The 22470-nt window shown below is 39.1% G+C and overlaps 1 protein-coding gene and 1 long non-coding RNA gene across 4 annotated transcripts in view; one reads left to right on the top strand and one right to left on the bottom strand.

Annotated features, from left to right (window-relative positions):
- LOC129431081 (uncharacterized) overlaps positions 1-22470 on the bottom strand; it is a 67441-nt gene that overhangs the window by 43952 nt on the left and 1019 nt on the right. Inside the window, exon 3 of one of the 2 annotated variants that reach the window (XR_012372915.1) lies at positions 16408-16580. The exons of the other annotated variant lie outside the window; for it this stretch is intronic. This is a non-coding gene — a long non-coding RNA (uncharacterized lncRNA). Of the gene's footprint in view, positions 1-16407; positions 16581-22470 lie in introns of those variants that run through there. 2 annotated transcript variants of the gene reach the window in all.
- Positions 835-22347, top strand: arhgef19 (Rho guanine nucleotide exchange factor (GEF) 19). Of its 2 annotated transcripts, none has more exons than XM_073875263.1 (16): positions 835-1329; positions 14208-14841; positions 15086-15610; positions 15742-15874; positions 15963-16042; positions 16119-16357; positions 16445-16605; positions 16834-16986; positions 17097-17226; positions 18001-18075; positions 18179-18270; positions 19128-19289; positions 19411-19569; positions 19693-19772; positions 19984-20088; positions 20182-22347. In XM_073875263.1, the coding sequence occupies exons 2-16, from the start codon at positions 14229-14231 to the stop codon at positions 20337-20339; spliced, it is 2865 nt and encodes a 954-aa protein (XP_073731364.1). In that variant the 5' UTR covers positions 835-1329; positions 14208-14228; the 3' UTR covers positions 20340-22347. The 2 variants fall into 2 exon arrangements, with proteins under 2 accessions (XP_073731364.1, XP_073731363.1); XM_073875262.1 differs by having other exon boundaries at positions 18179-18274; positions 19132-19289.

Below are 22470 nucleotides of genomic sequence, written 5' to 3'. Positions count from 1 at the left end.
TTTCGATAACTGTCTAGAAAAAAATATTTTTAATAGTGCATATTTTTTCCTAAAAATGTCTGACCTGTATGGTTCTAGCTTTTACATAAATACCCAGATTTATTAAAAGTTATGAGGCAGGTGTTCTGTTAATGATTTCTCTCTAACCCCACCCACCCAGAACCAAAAAAATGTCTATAGCCCAGAGCTCCTTGACTTCTCCCCTCTCTCTGCTTCTCTCTCTCTCTCTTTCATTTTTTGATTGTTATGATTGCTGTGCGTTCCTGTGCTGTTCAGCCTGCAGGAGGGGTGGGTTGGTACATGTCAAAGTGCTGAAATATGCGACGTGGACAGCAGCCCTTTTTACCAAATTAATAATGTGCTTCATTACCTGCAGCCTATTACACAAGACCATTTCGCAGTCCCAACATGTCAATAACCAGATACGGATTAACATACAAGGGCTTTGTTAACAAAAGAGCACCAGCTTAACAGATGATCCATCAGTCTTGCCAAAGAGTTCAATGATGTTAGCTCATCTCTAGTGATTGGTTGATAAACCACTCAGTCCTTTGCAAGTCAATAAAGGAGCGCGTGTGTGAGTCGAAGAGGATTTAAAGAGCATATCTGAGTGAGTTCAAGCATGCCCTCTCAGCTACTTGCCATCGTCAAACTGATACTTACCCAATTATAAGCGTGCACATGCACACACTCGCTTGCAAAGAGGGATATTCACATTCAGTCTTTATCCCACCCTCCTCTTTCCCGTTTCTATCTCACTTCCCCCCAAACTAACCCCCCCTCACTCCCTCCTAGCCAACTGACTGCTATCCACTTCCAAAGTACTGCTGTTGACACATAGGAATCCAGACTTGCGCACACACACACACACACACACACACACATACTTGTGCTCCGTGTCCCTCTTTGGGAGGAAGGACTCTCCTATGAACCAGACGACAGCTCGCGTCTCCCTCTGCTTCTTTTCCTCTGTTGGCAGGTGTTAGAAATAAAACCATAAATATTTGGCAGAGGGAGCGTGAGACGGCGTGAGAGCGGAGGACAAATGTCTGTCTTCTTTTGCTGCCGGAGAGACAAGCCAATGGGAACAATATGGAGCAGAAACCTGCATTTTTAAGTGCTTCGAACAGTTTGTAGTTATTTTTTGCTTTTGGTTAGGTTTTGGTTGCAGTAAGAAATTGAACTGTGTGAAGCTCATGGGAAAGACGATAATCAAGAGGAACACAAAGAAGTCGGGCGCTATAACATTTCAGCTGCAATCTTGTATGGATTGGATTTGCACACCGGCGTTGGACCCCGTCCACCCTGCAGTCCACTGATACCAATGAGGTACTGTCTGTCTTTACATCTGTATCTGTGGAGATCTGTTGTATGTTGGCTGATGCCACCATAATGTACTGGGAGGTTGAGTTTTTTTTTTTTTGGTTTGTTTTGACTATATAAGAAGGGATTGTACTGATGTTGGGATCCAAAAATCTGAGATCACTAAAACTCAGGATTCAAAATAGTTTAACTTAAAGAAGGGATTTTGAATGTTATTACTTGCAATTTTTATTCTTATTATCTTTATTTAAATGTAAATCTCAAAGTGCTGAACAACATCAAACAATAATACAAATAATACACACATATACAGAACAACGCAACAACAAATAAAACCAAATGTTCAATTAAAAGCTAACCTAAAAAAAAGTTTTAAGGCGAGATTTAAAAATGGTAAGCTTGCCTTATCTCAATAGGTAGTTCCATAGTTTTGGAGCTAATGAAGAAAAAGCCTTGTCGCCCATCGATCTTAAACGAGTTAAAGGAACCGTTAAAAGGCCAGTCTCATAATGGGGCAGCATTAAGTATTGTTTTAAACTATTGCAACTCAAGTGCATGCTGCCATTAATGCAAAAGTTTCCTTACTTACTTAATCCAAAGTGGGACATAAGGCCATTAATTCAAAAGATTGATATTCTTAAAAAATAAATTTTTTTGCTTAAGTATTTTTAATAAAACAAGTTATGTAAAAAAACTTGCTCTCAGATATTTGTATCCCACTGTCTTGTTCAGCCATCATGATTCAAGCGCTGCCCTATAATTTTTGTGAACAATTAAAGCAGTTGAGTTTTATTGTTGCTATATTTTTCTGTTACCACTACGTACAGAATGTGCAAGAAATATGACAACTTTCTGTTTACAGTGTGACACGTTGAAGGTCTTATAAGCAAAGATTATTCACCGTCACACAGGATCTTCACATTGCTACTTTCCTTAATCAGATGCTTATGTGTGAAGTAAAATATTTTGCTTGCAAATCTGATACTCCTCACCTGTACGGACAAAGCTCATGATTGATCTGGGATGTGGTCCAGCTTTAAAATCCTAATCAAGCGGGCCGCAACATTGCCCTCCAGCACCTCTAAAAGACGCAGTCAGATGTAAATATGCTGAGCGCTTACAAGCTACTTAATTTTGCATGCATAATAGTGCATTAGATTTATTATAAGGATATGAGGCATAAATATTTAAGTGCTCCGGGGAGCAGATATGGTAAAAGCGTATATGCGTGAGCTGAGGTTGATGAGTCGGGCAGGTGAGTGCATGTCTGGAGCGAGAGGCTGTTAAAGGACTGTACATGGATGAAAGCAGCACAACCAGAACTCAATTTCAGTGGGGAGGTCTAAACTGGGGGTCTTGCTGTGGGGGTTTTAGGAATGCTTTTGTGTAGTGTAGATTAACAATTAAAATAATTTATATAATTACATGTTTGTCTGATACAGTGCAGAAATGTTTCTTTATTTTCAGTAAAGCTTACTATTTTGTTTTGATTAAAAACAACACTTTGATAAAAGACATTAATCTTATTTAAGTGAGTTTTAGATTCGTTCACATTTTTGCCTGTAGTTGCTTTCACAGCTCAGGAATGAGAATAGACACAAACAGGAAAATGCTGATATTTAGATCTGGGTACAGAAATATGACTTTAATGTTGATAAATTGTTGTCAAGATAAATTGGTTTTGGATATATGAGAAATGCTTGAGTCATCTGTTATCTTTGCAAATCTGAGCATGGTTTGTGACATCAATGAGATGTTATTTGAGACGCATACAATTACTAGGGACTTATATACAAATATATGTCTGATCAGCAGGAGCAACAGTCTCAATTTTCTTTTGAGCTAATCTCATTGCCTATAAGAAAATATTGAGAAATATAAATCGAGCAGTGTGCTATTATGGCAGATAGAGTAGATTCCACTGAGTTAAATTGTACATTTAGTTCGATGACTTTGATGTCATAAGTTTTGCCAAACTCATGTCAGTGTACTGTTGCATATTTATTTAGTGTGTTTTGTTAATCTGTCTGTAGTGGATTTGACTGTTCATGGCATGTGTGGAGCATGTGTTTAAGGGTTTTGTTTTCTTTCTGATCTAACACCTGTCTGATGGAGGGCTTTATGCTTTCCTCTACACTACTGTGAGAGGAGCAGCAATTATCCTGACTGCCCAGACAAACGTTATTCAACAATACAAATCTTGAAACTGTGAACTTTTTCTTGTCTAGGTTTTTTCTTTCCAGTAAAAATATCTAAACACAAAGATTTTTTGGATGAGACCGGTTTAGTCAGAGATAAGTTTAGTCTTAAAGAGACACTCCACTTGAAAATATGCTAATTTTCCAGCTCCCCTAGAAGTAAAAATTTGATTTTTCTACCGTTTTGGAATCCATTCAGCTGATCTCTGTGTCTGGCAGTACCACGTTTAGCATAGCTTAGCATAATCCATTGAATCTGATTAGACCATTAGCATTGCGCTAAAAAATAACCAAAGAGTTTTTTCCTATTTAAAACTTGACACTTCTGTAGTTACAGCACTGCCCGAAAATAGTCCCCTTGGTTACTTTCAATAGCAGGGGACTATTTTCGGGCACTGTGTAATATCATTGCGCCTCCTGCAGCCATATTACAGCAGCAAAGTCCTTGATTACACTGAAAAAAATAATTCATTGAATTTAATACATTTTTTAAGGTAAGTGGTTGCAATCAATTTATTTAAGCTACATTTAAACAAAAAAGATTAGTAACGTAAAATAAAATAGAAAACTTTTGTTTAAATGTAGCTTAAATAAATTGATTGCAACCACTTACCTTAAAAACATTTATTAAATTCAATTAATCATTTTTTTCAGTGTATTACACCAGAATGAGAGTATAGTTCCTAGCCATATCTGCCTAGAAATTTGCAACTTTTAATTTTCTGTCAGTGTTAGTACATGATGTAACTACAGAAGAGTCAAGTTTTAAATAGGAAAAATATCGAAACCTTTTGGTTATTTTTTGCGCGATGCTAATGGTCTAACCTGATTCAATGGATTACGCTAAGCTATGCTAAAAGTGGTACCGCCGGACCCAGAGATCAGCTGAATGGATTCCAAACCTGTAAAAATCAAATGTTTAAAGGCGTAGTCCACGATGTTTGAAAAACGCTTTGGAAAAGGAGACGGGCCGACTACCAAAACACACTTATAGCCAATCAGCAGTAAGAAGCGTGTCTACTAACCGACATACTTGCCGGGTTGCATATGTGTGGGGCGGGTCTATCAACAGAAGGTCCAGATTCTATTGGGGTAGGGGCGTGTTTGTTTAGGTGATTTCAAATATCAACATTGGCTTTCAAACATCATGGACTCCGCCTTTAACTCTAGGGGAGCTGGAAAATAAGCATATTTTCAAAAAAAGTGAAATGCCCCTTTAATTAAGTCTTTTTTCAACTTATGATAAAATAATGATGTTTATTTATAGTTAAAAAAAAGTTTTCTTATTCTAAAAAATATTATGCAATTTTGCTTTTCTGATAAATTTATATTATTTAATGGATGCTTCAAATGTTTACTATAGAAAACAAGTTAAAAACTTCTTACAAACTGGCCTCATCGAATTATGAGATTAGGAGCATCAAAGTTTGATTTCAGTCATTGATTTATTTTAATCTTTGACATTACCTTACTTAGTCAATATTAAAGATATCAAAGTTATACTTTCACACACAAAAATTACTTTAGCTGGGTTTTTACTGACTGGGTCACATATTATCAGATTTTTTGTAGTCAACTTCAAATAAAAGCCGTGTCATGGACCATGGGTTAAAGGCCACTTGAGAATATGGGGTAAACAAAAAAGTATCACATCACAGAAAAGTCCCCCTCCCTTATTCATCTTCACTTTTATTTATTCTCATCCTGTACAGCCTCAGAAACCATTGCACCGTCATTCCACTGGAGATGTAACAGATATCCTTTTAGTAACAGATTATCCCACTCAATTACAGGGCCTTTTTCACTGAAGTAAGATCAGGTGGTTTTCTTCCACCCACAATGGACCGGTACAATAAACAACAAGCAGATTGACATCTGCAACATTGTGATCAAGACACGCAAACATTTCAGTGTCTTCATGGATCTTTGGTAAAAAGAGTGAACTTTTGATACTGTTTGTTTCAGTGTGGATAAATCTCATGGAGTGTGACTTGGTGGTGCTTTGTGTTACCACTGTTGGCAGCTATCAACGTCAGCGGGGAACTGGAGGGGGGGGGGGGGGATTCGCCACTCCTCCACCTCGGCTGTGCCAGTCTGTGTTTTTGCTGAATGTTTTTTCATGACTCATTGCATTCTCAAAGTTCTCTGCAGGTCTGGATTCATTATGAATGCTGGCAGAGATAAGAACAGCATTGGATGGCACTGGCACTGTTTGGAAACAAAACAGTACAACCAAACAAACTGGCATGTATATCCAGTCTGTGAAAACGCAGCCAAAGTCATTTCTACATAAAATAATCCTACATAATGTAAAGAACATGCTGTGAAAATATAACCTTGATATCTTTAATATTGCCTAAGACCATGTCAAAGACAAGCTCACATATGTTGAAAACGTATAGGCTATGCAGCAATCTTTATGTTTATCCATCAGGTGTTTCTAACATCTAGTCCCTCCAGAAAAATGTGATTATGCGATCGCATGATTCAATGCATAATCAGCCAAAGTCCGCATATTAATGCAAGGGGCCGCATTTTTTTAAATACACCGCACATTCGCCACATAAATTGCAGTTTTCCGCTCGCAAAATATGCGGGGCTTGCATGATTTCATAATTCCCGCATTTTCGTAGCAAAAAGTCATATATATCTTAGCAGAAAGTTGAAAAATGTTGCATTTACTTCACACATGCGCAGCCATGTCCCCTGTTGTCATGGGAATGTTAGGAAGTGACGTAATTATGCGACGTGAACATCAATGAAAAGCTGCAAACAGTTTTTGCAAGTTCCCGCAATTTAGGCAAGTTCCCGCAATTTTATGCAATGAAATATCCCGCATATCCTATCGCATTTTTTAAGAAAACGTGCCGCAAGATCAAAGATTTTTGCCCGCAACAATCACAAAAAGAAGTACTATACTAAAGTTCTCTTGAAGTACTATACTAAAAAAAGAATTTAAATAATGAGATTATTATTACATTTACATTACAATTGGAAATGGTATCAATAACACATACCAAAGTAATACCATGTTTTTTGGGCTTTTTTTGTTATACTCTGGTATTTTTGGTAACCCTAACCATGGTACACAACTTTCGTCATTTTGGAAATCATTTTTTACTTCAGTTAAGTTAATCTTAAGTGGGACTGATTTACAGTGTGTTTCACACCATAAAATGATATGTACTCCCCTCCCTACCACCATTCTCTGAATTTGAAGCACCTGCCCCATCACCTGTCAGTTGGAGGCAACAGGCTGACTCTGTATCTGCACATACATGCACTGGATCTGCAGTATGGGGGAAAAAGACGCCGAGCCACACCTAGTAATCCTCTATCCCAGTTGGGTTCTGTATGCAAAGTTCTCTCCTCACTTACCCTTATTTAGCTTGCCGAAATCGGGTCAACAAGGCCACTCGGGGTGGAAGGGTTATCCAGATCCTTCACTCAACTCTATTAGTATACGATTGGACTTAAATAGGTTGTAAGGGCTGAAAAAACAGCAGAGCTCACCTGCCGAATGAACAGATGGTGACGGAAGAGAGCAGTAAGAACAGGCCTTGTTTGTGCGACAGTTAGTACGACAGTTAGCTTCCCCCAGCGGTACTGATAGGATGCGGCTGGACAAACAGGGAGTGTTCTTGTTGCGTGAGTTTAGACAGACGAGGCTCTTTGTTTGTTCCCGGGCTACAGCTTACTGGGCAATTTAAGTGGAATGACAGAAGCGCAGTAATTCAGGGAATGTGTCTACATGTGTCAAAGATCTTTATTGTGAGTGGAGGTCGGCCATGAAAATGAACTTGCTTTGCACGGAAGGCTTAATGGTTAACCAATGCATTGTTTTTGTTTGCATTCGCAAATGGCCCTTGAATTCCAAGACGTATATAAGAAAAGAATGGATTGGTTGTTATATTATATTAACTTTTATCATACTTTTTGATAAACTTAATGGTTTGCACGCGCCACCTGGAAGTTAGCTAGTAGCAAGCTATTTAATGCTTTTTAATGTACGAATAAATGTGCGTCATGCTTCTCTCATAATGCAAGCTTGCACAAATGTGTGCATGGGTGTGCGAGTGTGTGCACATGTTTGTGATTGTCTGTGAAAGCGATCCTGAAAAAGCCAAGCCCTACAGGTATGTGTAAAAGGCCTTTCTCTTACTCTGTGCACACCTGTTTAGCTTTGTAGCCTGCGGGTTTTTCAGGCACGCTGTTGGCATGGAACCATTTCATCTAATGGGAATAAAATACTTTAGCTGTGTACAGCCTCACTGTAAAAAATATATCATAACATATATTTTTTATGTTACTTTACAAATTAAGTTAAACGATTTTAACTTGTTTTTCTAAGTTATGTCAACGTATTTTAAGTCAAAACTTAAAAAGTAGGTTGAATTAACTTGCATAATTAAGTTAACAGTGCTCTCATAGAAAATCTTAATAAATTCTAGCTCTGCATTAAATAAATGGTGATTTCCAATGGATTTTTGTAATTTAAAATTAATCAACATCTGAAGTAAATCAAAACCCTGCATAAAAGTAAAAAGGGTCGGACCCGATGGTGTAGTGGGCAGCGCTCCGACATATGGTGCAAACGCACTTTTTTTAAGGAAAGTCAATAAATTTATTTAAGTTAAATTTAAACAAAAAAAATAATAATAATAAAATAAAAAAATTTTTGTTTAAATGTACCTTAAATAAATTGATTGCAACCACTTACCTTAAAAAAATTGTAAATTAAATGAATAATTTTTTTCAGTGTTGATCTTGATACAGTAAACTGTGATTTTCTTTTTTTAAAGGCTATTTATGCTGCACAAACATTGCATTGAAACTAATATGTGTACATTATACCAGTGGTTTTCAAACTGGGAGCCGGGGCCCCCACGGGGTCCGCGAGATGGTGCCAGGGGGGCCCCAGTTATATGACATTTTATGAAATACATTAATTTATCATGAATTCTGTGTAATTAAACCTAAAAAAATAAGGCTATTAACCAAAACACTACTTTTGTATAATTTAATGTTTTTTTTTATTATTAAAATGTTGAGTTTTAGAACAGTTTTTGTCACAAATTTCTTTGGGGGGCCGCGAAGGAATGCACCGTACACAAGGGGGGCCGCATGCTGAAAAAGTTTGGAACCACTGCATTATACAATATCACAAATATTGATGCAGTCTGCAGCATGGTGAATCTTAAGGTGCATGCATCGTACCTGATCACATTTCAAAACAAGCAGATCAGAGAGACTAGTCTTTACCTGTCCATATAATAAAGGAGAGGGGGTGGGGGGATCACTGGCTCAGTTCACATCTCAAACAAAGTAAAAGAAAACAGGAAGCTGAGTGTGAATGAATGTGACGTAAATAAAACAGTAAAAGTAGGTCATTATTTTAATGTGGCACACATTTAACAGCACATTAAAGATCTGGGCAGTAAAAACCCAACAAACATTAGGAGGACTGCTTAAAGCATCTGCAGGGTGAGGTCATGTAAATCATGATGATAAACAGATTAAACAATACATTATTAAGTATACCATTATCTGAAATATACAAAAGAACAACATTAAGCTGCAAAGTTGCTAGTGCTTTTTTCTAACTTGTGCTGGAAATCATCTGCTGCTCTGTGCACACAATTATTTCAAGGCTTTGTAATTAAGTAATTTTTTAAAGTACTGCAAATAAAGACAATAATTGGTATTTTAATAAATCCTGTATATTCTTCTGTGCATTATGCATCAGACGGTTAGGAAACAGGCTGTGTGTGATCTGTGGGTGTGCCGTCTGAGACTAAACCTAATGGACATTGATTAGAGTCAGTGTTTTTAAACAGAGGTCTAAAAAGATACAGTAAAACAGTAAGTTTTACAGTAATGTTGTTTAATAAATGCTTTTGCTAACATATAAACAATGAACAATACTTTTTTCCCATTTATTAATCTTTGTTAATGTTTAACAGTTACAATTTTGATTTCAAAATTGTGTTAGTAAAGGCTAAAATTAACATGAACTAAGATAAAAAAAAATACTGTAGAAGTATTATTCATTGTTAATTTGTGTTAACAAATGGATTATTACTGTAAACAAATACAAAGTGTTCACTTTTTAACATTTCTTGGTAGAACTACAGATTTAAAAAATATTATTATGTATAAAATAAAAAGTGGTTTAGCTTAAAAAGTAAGTAAACTGGCTGCCTATATCTCTTTTGTATAATGGCTTAGGAAAGATTAAAAAGGGATAAAACTGACACAACCCTGTTTAACAAATATACAAATTAGTTGATTTGTTACAAACATACATATACTAAACTGCAGCTTTTAATTATAGTGATTTGTTTTCAACATTTAGCATACTGTCTGTGTGCATGACCTCCTGTATTTAACTGGGTGTGTTCAGTATGGGAGGTGTTGATGTTAAAAGCTGAGGGAACAGATAAATGTGTAACATTTTTCTTTAAGACAGGACCTTGGTTTAAGACAATCCAAAGAAACATAGCTTGTTATAGTAATATCATATACCAGGCATTGTTGCACCTGTGGGCTTCTGTCTCTTTGTTATGTTGGTGTTGAGAGGTTTGAGGGCAATGTCAATGCCTTGCTTATGTGAAAAGGGATTTCGGTGTCTGTCTTGATGGAGTAGGTGGAGGAAGGCTCCAGGCACTTTAAAGGATCAGACGGCCCCACACCAAACACAAACAAAGAAGTGTTCTCCACCTCCAGCTGTCCCCGTTCACCCCTCCAGAATTTAAATCTATACATGCTCTATCATTTGAAACAACCCAGCAACTGGGTTAAAACTATCCAGCATTAGGTCGTTTTTAACCCAGCATTGTGCCCAATATTGGCCCAGCCATGGGTAAAAACAACCCAGCAATTTTTAGAGTGTAAATCATTTAAATTATTTTGTAAAATACAAACAACTGTCATGAGGTTGTGGTATTTTTTTAGTATGTGTGTTCCCTGATGAGTAAAGTCCCCCTGTTGTGAAAATCAAGTTTTAAGGTTGTTTATACTGTATGTCTATGTGGTGATTTTAATATGCTTTAAACAAACCATGTGCAAATTCAGAATTTATCACCATTGCTAAGTATTTTCTACATAAAACTGGATTTTCCTAAAGTCTCATTCCTGGAGCCTCGATTTCCTAAACATGCATGTTACAGTACGTATGCATTGTGTGAAACTGGACTTAGTAGTTATGTGTCTAAAACTGCTGAATCGGCATCTACTTACATACATAAATATATATAGGGGCTAATATGCATATTCATAGATCCACGTATACCACATGAGGAATGGTGTAGAGTTACATTAAGGCTGTTTTAAAGCATGAAGAAATTACTGTCACAGTTAAAACTTTTACATATGCTATTATGATGCTCAAAGATGAGTTAAAGGGGACATTTCACAAGACTTTTTAGATGTAAAATAAATCTTTGTTGTCCCCACAGTGTATGGATAATTTATTATAGCATGTTAAAATCGCAGGTGGGAGCAAAAATGTGCCGTTTTTGGGTGTGTCCTTTAAAATGCAAATGAGCTGATGAAATGCAAACACTGATCACCATAAACATGTGGTTTGTTAAAACTGAAACTCAGTTGTGCTATAAATTATTTTTTCTTTCTCTCTACACTTAATGGCAGTGCCGTGGTTGGATAGTGCAGATTAAGGGGCGGTATTATTATAATAAGATCCCCTTCTGACATCACAAGGGGAGCCAAATTGCCATGACCTATGTTTTCACATGCTTGCAGAGAATGGTCAACCAAATCTAAATTACTAGGTTAATCTTTTTCATATTTTCTAGGTTGATAGAAGCACTGAGGACCCAATTAAACAGCACTTAAACATGAAAAAAGTCAGATTTGACATGATATGCCCCCTTAAAGTAATATTATGGACTACAGGAGGACTTTAAAAAGTTTTTGCATTACTACCACAATGCGTTACCTTGGAATGCTATGTTTGGATAAAACTACTACTAAATTGGTACAACACAACTACTAGCACATAAGAAACATGCACTACTCTTATGTTTTTATATTTAGGGCTTAATTTAGAAAATACATAGGTGGTCTTTCTTTGTCACCACCTGCATTTTAAATAATGTGCCATAGTTTCAGCAGCTTAAAATGAGTCGGAATTGTAAAAAGCAGATGCCATGATGCACCCTAAATCTTTGCTTTTCCTTAAAGGCCAATTAGAAGAGCGGCGTCAGTCTGCCTCAGAGTAATGTAACACACAAACAGTAACCTATCACACCATACTGTTAGACCCTGTGCCCAAACAAGCTACAAAATCTACAAATTAAGACGAAAAAAGGGGCAAGAGTGCTTTCCTCTGCCTGATTTTGTGTTTTGACTATGGTCTTAATAGATTTGTAGGCACTTTTTTAAATAAGTTTGAACTATAGGTTCATTATTTAGAGCACATGCTTCACAGCAGTAGGCATTATGTCCATCTAGACATCTACAGTCTACTGATATGTACAATCTTTATTTTTCTTCATATCTATTGTTATTGTTGAAACTGCTGAATGTTTCATTACATATTTGTGGAGTCATGTGCTTCTTTACTCTCTGCTTGGTGGTCAGAGGAGAGAATTTGTTTCTTTGATCACAGCTACAATAAAGAAGATGGCAGTTTTCTATTCATTTACTTTGCAGACGCCCTAACTTACAGGACCCCTCCAAAATTACAGGGAAAATAGATACAACAAAGACCAAAACATCAGGAAATAACACGTTGAGAATAAGGAAAATTACATGGTGGATTTCACTGTAAATTTTAAAGGGACGAGAGATGAAATTGAATATATGGCTGTTTCATAATGGGCTTTAAAGGCGGAGTGCACAATGTTTGATAGCCAGTGTTGATATTTGAAATCACCTAAACAATCTCCCCTACCCCAATTGAATCTGGACCTTCTTTTGATAGACCCGCCCCACACATGCGCAACCCAGGCAACGAAGTTGGTTAGTAGACCGCCCTTTACTGCTGATTGGCTACAAGTGTGTTTTGGTAGTCGGCCCGACTCCTTTTTCCAAAGCGTTTTTCAGAAATTGTGGATATACTTGGATATAAAGCATAGTTTATATTCGTATTCATTTTTGCAAAACAAAGACCACCATTTAGCTGTTGGTCACGATGCATAAGTCATTATATGTAAATCTTTTTCATTTAAGTCATCACATTCCTTTGTAATAAACCAATTGACTATTATTTCGGTATGTGCGTGTGAGAAACCAGATTTGCTCCATAACTCTCAAATCTCCTGTGCACCTGAGAACTATCCCCATCTGGGGAAATAATGGGATCCTTTGTTTGAGTAGGGAACAGGTAACCATTTGTGTTTTTGGGTTTAGTTGTGGAGTGTGTTTGTTGTGCAGATGTGGGTATAATTTTTTATTAGAACAGAGAGTCAGATTGTGTTGACTGGGCTTTTCATATGCATGTGTGCGAGTACTCATGCGTGTGGATCATGTTGAATCGTGCAGTCGAAAAGAAGAATTAGCTTTGTGTACATTTGGCTTTCAGAGAGAGACTGAGATAGAAAAAGACTTCTTTTGTGCTCTCAGAGAAAACCGATGTACAGCAGATGTTTGAGTGTATGGAGATTTACTACATCACAATAAACAATGGTTTATTTTATTTTACATTTCCTTTGGCTGGTTGACGTAAGTCAAAATTGTACTGTATATAGGGTTTAAAGCATCTAGTGGCAACTGAACCAGCATTCTTAGTAGGATTTCATCTCTAAGTTTAGAAAACATCTCTTTTTATTTCATGGGTCAGTGGATAAGCTGTGGGTCATCAGAAAGGACAGCCTGTCAAATTTTTATTGCTTTAATAGCTCAGGAAATGTCATAGCTTAAGCTAGCTGAGGTATGCCTGTCCCTTAAGGCAAGACATTGAATGCTTATAAGAGTTGCCTCTGCTATGACCCAGATTGTTTGGGTAAATGGAAAGCTGTTTGGAAACAGGGGAAATATGTAAGAGAAAGAGCGAGAAGCCAGGCAGAGAATCGAAGTTGACTTCCTCTGTCAGGGTTTCCATTGTGTGGCATAGGTATAAGCTGCTAGCAATGGTAGAGATGTGTCCTCATGTGACTTCATGCTAAAGCTGCAGTACAGGAGCCATTATGTTTGGAGTGAGGGATCCAGCTGTAAATGATGTAGATAAGTACAGGGGATGAGGGCTGCATGCTGCTCTCTTTAATTACAACAGGAAGATCCAGCAGTAGCGACTGAGCCAAGCTTGCTACAGTATGGGGGAGAGGAGAGCCTGCAATATTTTTCAGCTAGACTTTAACCGGTTACACAGAGGAACGCCAAATCCACTAAAACTGCAGAGATAAGAAGAGCTTTACTGTGCATCAGTTTGCGCTGACACAATAAAAACAATGGCCAGAGGGATCTACTTCTCTGTGTTCATATGTGGAGATACAAAAGCTAAGATATGACCTATGCACAGCTCCAACAACAACAAAATCTGTGATCAGGGATTTTAAAATGAACCAAATGAACTTGAGCTGTGCTACTCACATTCATTTTAAAGCTTAATACTCTTACTGCATATCAACTATTCAATTTGTATTTCAACTAATAACTTGTATTTATGTGTATACAGTACCTGAGGTATAGTATCTTATGTTCTTTGTCTTTATTTTTTATTTGTAGTACCCATGTGCCTCCTGAGCCATGCTCCCTGGCTATGGATTCTCTCCTCTCCTTGACTTCCAGCCTCACCTCCAAGCGTTTCATTGCAGAGGCGAGAGCTCTGACATGTGGTTTCCAGGCACAGTTGAGACCCAAGCTCTGAGCGACTCTCGGGAGGGTAGGCCTCTCCTGCGGCAGCATCAACACATTGCCGTGTGCCAACAAGAGACGTTGGCCTTCCTTGACCTTCAACAGCCTAGCACTAATGGTTTTCAATCACGCACACTAGAGAAGCCCAGTTCCTACCCTTGTTCCGAGCCAGCAAGATGCAATGAAAACAGGCCCTCTGACTCAGCAAAGAATGGGACTACAGACCCGACACTTGAAGATTTTGTGGAGGTGGTTCAGGAGCGAATGTGGACACCCATTACTGACTTACCCGAGACAGTTTATGAACAGCCTGAACCAGGATTTAAGTGTCTCAGTTCTAGAGGCTTGTTTTTGCCTCTCTCGCCTACATGGGTCCCTGGGGACAGGGACTCATTGGAGTCTCAGCAACAAAGTTCTCCCTCTTCCCCCACAGAGCTTCCATCTCTGGACCCAGTTCGTCCACAGAGACGCACATCCCTGGGATCCATAAAGGAGAAGTCCATACGTAAGTGCCAGTCTGGGTTTAATGGGTCTTGACACATACCTCCCACATTCTTGCATTACCACAAATAGTTTGTCACAGTGCAATGGTTCCTGTATCACTCTTGAGACTGAATGGCATACAGGAGTTACAGTTAATGACATACATTTTGTATAGACAATTCTGTATTATGAGATTTTATTGTTAATAGATTAAGGTGTTTTGGTCTCATTGTGAATTTTGGCATGTCGTTTGGTGTTGCTAACAGGGCGTAAGATGAGGGTGTACTCTCCAGACACTCTGATTGATGCGGCTCTCAGCAGCCCTGGCCTGGAGTGTGACTACCTGATCCCAGGATCCTTTGAATCTTTCGTAGAAGGAGGGCTTGGCTCGGTGGGTTCTACCATACCCACATCTCAAAGTTCCAGTCCTCTTCCAGGGCTAGATGAAGAACTCTCTCCTTTTGCAATATCAACCCCTCCAAAATCCTCCTTGGATTCATTTCAGGAGGCTACCAGATTAGAGGGGGGCATTAATGATGGGGGTAGGCAAAGGCTAGGACTGGAGGATTGTGGGACTTTGGAAGACCCTGCCCTTAACAGTGAGACCTTGCTGCCACTCCCCCGTTCTCGCTCAGCAGACAACGAGCGCCGGCGCTTCTCTGCCTCTGAGCTCATCTCCCGCCTGCAACTCTCACAGAGAAAAAACTCCTTTACCCTTAAGCTGGGCAAGTCCCTCTCTGCTCGCGTTGCCTCCCGGGACCGCCACCTGTCTGGAAACCTCAGTCCAGATTGTAAGTGACTCATGAGCACTGTTTAGCTCAATGAAAGACTTTTTGTACTGTGATGTCATTATGACACTTGGGTGCTACATTTTCAGGTTTAATTCTTTTGTATACCTTCTCTCTCCCTTCTGTGTTTGTAGACAAACCCAACTCCAGACAACGTTTCTCAGGGGGATCAAGTGACAGTGTGCCACATAGCCCTGTGGGGTCTGCACCACCACTGCCCTCTACTGACTCTAACCTGCATGTTCAGAGAAAGATCTCCAAGCAAAGGTGTCCATAACACACTATTACCAACAGAAAACATCTTACTTGAATATGAGAACTCATTTTTGAATGACTTATGACCTGTTCTCCACAGAATGAGAAGAATTTCAGTTGATGAGGAAGGAGGCAGCCCTCCCAGTAGCTCTAAACGTCTTTCACGTTTCCTGCCAAACTGTAAGTTTGCACAATAAAGCATCTAAGATTTAAGCATAATTTATATACCCATTTTCACTTTTTCATCCTCTCTCAGTGATTTTGTATCAGGAATACAGCGATGTTGCTATTAACAGAGAAATTCAGAGGCAACAGGGAGCGGAGCCTGGAACTGATGAGGAAAGGGGGGACTCTGTCTCTTCTGGCAACCTCTCCCCATCCAGTTCATTTCGGTCATCGAGAGGCTCCGCCTTCTCACTTTGGCAGGATATTCCTGACGTTCGAACAAGTGGACAACTGGACAACTTCAGCAATGAAGAGCGTAAACTACAGGAGGTGATTTTACATTCACATACATGTTTTTTTATTCTTCCAACACATTTTGCTAGGAAATCTAATCTTCACATGTTTTTCCTATTTCAGGCCAAGTTTGAGTTGGTGACATCAGAGGCCTCATACATACGCAGTCTGTCTATTGCAGTTGACCATTTTATGATGTCCTCGGAGCTCTGTGAGTGTCTGGGCACACAGGAGAGACAGTGGCTCTTCTCCAAGCTGCCTGATGTGAAAGAAGTCAGTGAAAGGTGAGGGAAAATGAAGAGATCTATCTCTGCACTTCTTTCTTTATCCCAGATGTGTACTCCCATAAGGAAAAAAATCTTTACTTTTTTGTAGAAAGCAATGACTTTTGGCTTATGTTACCAGATTTTTTCTTGCTTCTCTACTAATCTCACATGTGTCTCCTAGAGTGTCCTAGAATCACAATTCCTGTTTTAAGACCTGTATTTTCCATATCTATTCCCTCTCCATAGGTTTCTTCAAGATCTGGAGCATAGATTAGAAGGGGACATTCTGCGTTTTGATGTTTGTGACATTGTGTTTGAACACTGTCCTGCTCTCAGGAGAGTTTATCTGCCTTATGTCACCAATCAAGCTTATCAGGAACAGACCTATCAGCGGCTTTTGTAAGCATCTGAGGAAAACCTAACACCTTCTAACCATCAGTGCCAAAATATACATGATTTGATCGTAGCAAAATTTAGGAGGTGCAAACATTTGCTTTGTGGTTTCTTAGACAAGAGAATCCCAAATTCCCTGGAATCCTCGCCCGCCTGGAAGAGGACCCAATATGCCAGAGGCTTCCTCTTACTTCATTTCTCATCCTTCCTTTTCAAAGGATCACACGTCTCAAAATGCTGGTGGAGGTATGCCATCATCCACATGCAGAGTGCTCATAGTAGTAGTGTGTTAAGCAGGCTTTATACGTCTGCGTTGATTGTATGGTGTAGCCTACGCAAAGATGCAAACCCTATGCAGTAGCCTATGGCATAGCCTTACGTTCACCTCTCCCAAAATGCACCAGCACGTCAATGCTACGCGGACCGCAAGCGCGGTGATTGATCTGCTAGAACCCCTCCCTTCATGTCAAAAGATCTGCGACACATTTCCTCATACGGGTTTCCGCTTATGACAAATATGGGCCAAGTTTAGATGTGATATTTAACTCAAACTGCAACAATATTCACTGTCTATTTACCTTCATCACTGCTGGTCTTTTCAAATAACATACACAAGCTTCCACTTCATTTGTGGGTTTACTGGGCAAGTAGCTTCTTCTTCGGCTGTTGCTCTGCTATTGTGGGTTACATGGGCGTGTGTAATTGCACGTTAACCAGAACAACGAAGCAGAAGTATGAATGAAACCAACAAATCGGGGCTACATGTAATGAGCCCTTTACCGGCCCTGCTGTACACCTGCTAATATCGACGGTCACAGATGTTGATCACACACTGCTGTTTACTTAATACCAGATTTAGACAGAGTAACACAGTGCTAAATATTTATTTTTAATTTCCTTATTCTTTACCAAATGGCATCATATATTATAAAAAGCCCTAAAACAAGCCTTATTTAGATCTGTAGCAGATGATACCATCAGTGTTATTCTGCCTGTTTAATAGTGCTGTGTCCATTGTAGAATATCCTAAAAAGAACAACTCCTGGATCACGAGATGAGGACACAGCCACCAAAGCTCTTAATGAGCTCAAAAAGGTAAGAGAGTAACAATGAGGAAGTAAAACTGTCACAAACAATGATTTACAAGGATATAAATATATGCGTTAAATGAATTAAAAGCTGTCATCTACTGCACTAGATTATAAAGGAATGTAACTCCAGTGTGCAGTCCATGAAGAGGATGGAAGAGCTAATACATCTAAATAAGAAGATTCACTTTGAGGGCAAGATATTTTCTTATAACATTAAGCAGTTGACTTTTATTCAATGTTTATGTTAACAGAGAAACCACACACACACACACACACACACACACACACACACACACACACACACACACACACACACACACACACACACACACACACACACACACACAGCCCCCATATCTCTCTCTCTGTCTCTCTCTCTCTCTCTTTCTCTCTCCTTCTCTCTCTCTCGATGGTTACTGGGTATACCTAGAACACCTTAGCAACACCTTCCTACTAGGGTGGCCATTTGTGCCAGTTTCGCCAGACGCGTCCCGGACAGGATTTCGGGTGCGTCTTCCGGAAGTTGCATTGCTTGAACACATACGTCATCAGTTAAAATACATTAGAAAATTAAGGTTTATTTCTTTTAATACAATCATTGTAGTTTCATTCTTACCTTGAAATGTAATGGTTGCTTTTTTTAAATAGAACCTGAAATATTAAACCTTGATGACATATGCGGTCGACCAATGCGACTTCCAGAGAAAGCCCCCGAAATCCTGGCCGGGACGTGTCCGACGAAGCTGGCACGAATGGCCACCGTACTTCCAACCAGATAGAAAATCCTAACCGCTATTACACACTAATAACACACAGTACTGACCTAAAGAATGCCTAGCAACCAGCTTTACCACTTTAGCAACACACAGTAACAAGCTATACAGTACCACCCTAGCAACAGCTAGTGACTATGCAAAACAATCAGCATTTTTCCCACTTTGTCCACCATTAGCCCTTAGCATTTGCCTATTTCGCCTATGCCTAGGGCCGGCCCTGTCTCACAAGGTTTTGAAACAAAGCTTATGCAATGTAAAATTTTCCTCTTTTTTTTTAGATTTTTCCACTGATCTCTCAGTCTCGCTGGTTAGTCAAACACGGTGAACTATTAGAGGTGGACACGCAAAACCTGAGTATATCTGGGTCAAAGTTTAAACTTACCACTCGGCCTGTGTACCTTCACCTGTTTAATGACTGTCTTCTGCTGTCCCGAAGGAAGGAGTAAGTCTAATAAAAACTTTCTCATTACAGTAAAATTAAGAAAACTGCATTATTTTTAATAACTCATTAGAAACAGCATATTATTTAATAAATTGATACAATATCTTCTTCCCTGTCACAGCACATGGAAATTCGTGGTATTTGTACATGCAAAGATTGAAGACCTTAAGGTGAAAGATCTAAGCCAGAAACTTCAGGGTATCTCAGGCTTTATCTTCTACCTGCAGTTATGTGAGGGACAACAGCTGAAACATCAGATCCTGCTCAAGTCACCAACGGAGTGAGAACAATCACAAATATTAACATCCACACACCTCACACTGACAATTAAATATTAGTTTCTCTAAAACATAATCCTCACAGGATGCATAAAACCTGGTAAAGAACAGTTTAATATATACAGGAGCAGTAAACAGAGGTGGATCACAGCCATGTTTCCCTCCAATCCAAAGGAAGCTATTGAGCAGACCAATGAGAATGATGGTGTGTACTTATCACTTCTGACATATCACTTGTTATTGTGGTTAGTGGCTTTGCATGTCCAGTCAGTGGAGTGATTTTTGCCAAAATAATTCAAAACAAATTCTTCCGTCGAAGCGTTTATGAGATCTTAAAAAATTGAATGCCATTTAATGCCAAACTTGACATTTGCCAACAACACAATGTAACTGTTTATCTGTATATGTCTGTACAGATCTATCTCAGGTTCAGTGCATCAAGAGCTACCAGGCTCAGGAGCACGATGAGTTGACACTGGAGAAGGCGGACATTCTTCAAGCTATAACAATTACAAGTGACGGTAAGAAAATCTTTTCTATAATTTTCCTTTCAAGTAATCATTTGGAGGACTACAAATAGGAGATTTACGGTTTGTCATGTTTTTAATTCACAGGGTGGGTAGACGGGATCCGGATGTCTGATGGAGAGAGGGGCTGGTTCCCCAAAGCATACGTGGAGGAAATCACAAGCCGCAGTGCTCGTTTGCGAAACCTCCGCGAGAACATTCGCATTAAGTGCGTCTCACAAAAATTGGAGGGAGAGACTCTTTAAGGCCTTGAAGTATGGTAGTCACTGCTACATGTGCTTCGCCAAACCAGAGTAAATTTTTAAGTCATTTATTTAAAATTCCCATGGCTAACATTCTAGCTGTACTAGTAAGTTATATTGTATACCTTGTAGATGTCTTTCTTCTAAAATGTATTGCATATAGAAAAAATAAAGCTATGCATTGCATATTTGAATTACATGGTCAACAACTTTTGCACTTCAGTTGATTTTTAAGCATTGGTTCTGTAGAGATATTATCTTTATGGTTTTGTTGATAGATCTTTTGCATGTTTCAATACTGTATGTAGTATATGATGCTGAGCTTTTTCAGTCTACAGATGCACTTTGGTCGAAACGCAGCTGTCATGAGTTCATCATATGGGTGGACAAAATCTGGATATGTAGGCTACTCTGTTTAGCATAATTATAATACACCTTTTACACAGGTTCATATGGTACATAAGCCATATTACAATTGAGTGTTTTCATTAGATTTCTCCATAGCGTGTCTCCAAAACATGTGAGCGAGATGTTTACATGTACGTAGGCATAAAGGCTGCGTCCGAAAGCTCCCCGAGATAGGAAGGCATTAAAGCACATCCGAATCCAATGTTTCCTTTACTTCCTGTCTCCTTAGATACCTTCATCAGGTCAAGTTTTGAAGGATGCATAGATGTGTCCCACAATGCTATGCGTATGCGTGCACAAGGAATGTGATTGGTCGAGCCTGGGCGAGTTTGAAAAAATAAAATAGTGGCCACAACAGTGCCTGGAGTATTTCTTTTTGTAAATGATGTTATATTTTCACTTTTTACAACTTTTGATTGCATTTCTATCGGGAAATTAGTATTGTAGTTTTTAAATATTCGATTAGCAGTCACAAAGACACTTTCCGTTACTGTGGGTTCACACCAGCCACGTTTGAGGCGTCAAATTCGCGTCTAGTTTGCCGCTTGAACATTTTGAGTTTACTCGCTTTATTCGGGTGTGAAAGCCGCACGAGAAATTCTAGTCATCAAGACATTCACACAAAAATGTGCGTCATGGGAGGGGCTTCTGCGACTTTGCTTGTTTTCTGTAATCATGTCACTACTAGAGCAAGCCCCTGATTGGTTAACGCAGCTCGTTTTTTTCCGCCAAAGTTTAAATGTTTCAACTCGGGCATTTCCCGTGGCAACGCTCAATCCGCACCACATTCGCACCAACTAGACGCGCGAATGAGGCGTAATCGCGTCTACCGCGCCGCGCTTAACGCCTCATTTGCACCGCAAGACCTCCAGATGCGCGTAAATGCATCTTCACAATGACTTAACATTGAAATCACTCGCGCTTGACGCCTCAACCACGGCTGGTCTGAACGCAGCATTACGTTACCTATGAAGGCTGTCCGAATGCGTTTCCCTGAGCCCACTTCATGCAGTATGCTGCCACTGAAGTCATTGCCTCATGAGGCAGCTGCCTAATGCGGCTTTCAGACATGACACGGTGTTTGCTTTGCTGTGCTATAAAACACACTCATTTCAATGGCTTGCGCCACACGAGGACGGTTTGTTGTTGCGTCAACCAAAGCACGAGCACAGCGAAGCATAGCTCATGCCGCGTTCAAAGTTCAAAATAGTTTAACCGTGTCCTGTGTGAAAGCCGCATAAGCTTTTGGACGCAGCCATACTTTTGTTTTCAGCAAATTTACCAGTAACACAGTAAAGCAAATGCACAATTCACCAGTGGCACAATGGAACCAAATGTTAGGCATTGTGAATGATGCTGCTATATTGACATTAGTCTCCTGTAGAGCATCATTTACTAAATAGTATTGGAATATAAAGACATACAGCTTTAAATTAAAATGATGAACGTTATTTATGTCAGAGATACTGCTGTTTATTTTGCAATGGGCAATTTCTTTATGGTGTACTGAGATAACCTGAGCATGTTCTATGAATCACATTTGAAATATAATCATTTACGGTGACTATGTAAATAAAATAAATGCAAACATTCTTACTGGAAACGTCTCAAGTTGTCTTAAGTTTAACTTTCAGATGCTGTGTAAAATTCACCTTACTGTTACCAGGATTCCCAGCAATGCACACAGCTACAACAAAGAATGCCTCATAAAAAAACGAGTTTCATT

This window comes from Misgurnus anguillicaudatus, chromosome 13 (assembly GCF_027580225.2).
Source record: "Misgurnus anguillicaudatus chromosome 13, ASM2758022v2, whole genome shotgun sequence".
NCBI lineage: Eukaryota > Metazoa > Chordata > Actinopteri > Cypriniformes > Cobitidae > Misgurnus > Misgurnus anguillicaudatus.
Note: the sequence above shows the minus strand (reverse complement) of the source record. Positions and strands in the feature narration are given on the sequence as shown.

What these genes read in the sequence shown, in the direction of transcription:
- arhgef19 (XM_073875263.1), top strand. Translation starts at nt 14,229, where the DNA reads ATGCTCCCTGGCTATGGATTCTCTCCTCTCCTTGACTTCCAGCCTCAC. An exon ending in AGAAAGATCTCCAAGCAAAG is followed by an intron (nt 15,875 to 15,962) that starts GTGTCCATAACA and finishes TGTTCTCCACAG; the next exon opens with AATGAGAAGAATTTCAGTTG. An exon ending in CTGCTCAAGTCACCAACGGA is followed by an intron (nt 19,570 to 19,692) that starts GTGAGAACAATC and finishes TAATATATACAG; the next exon opens with GAGCAGTAAACAGAGGTGGA.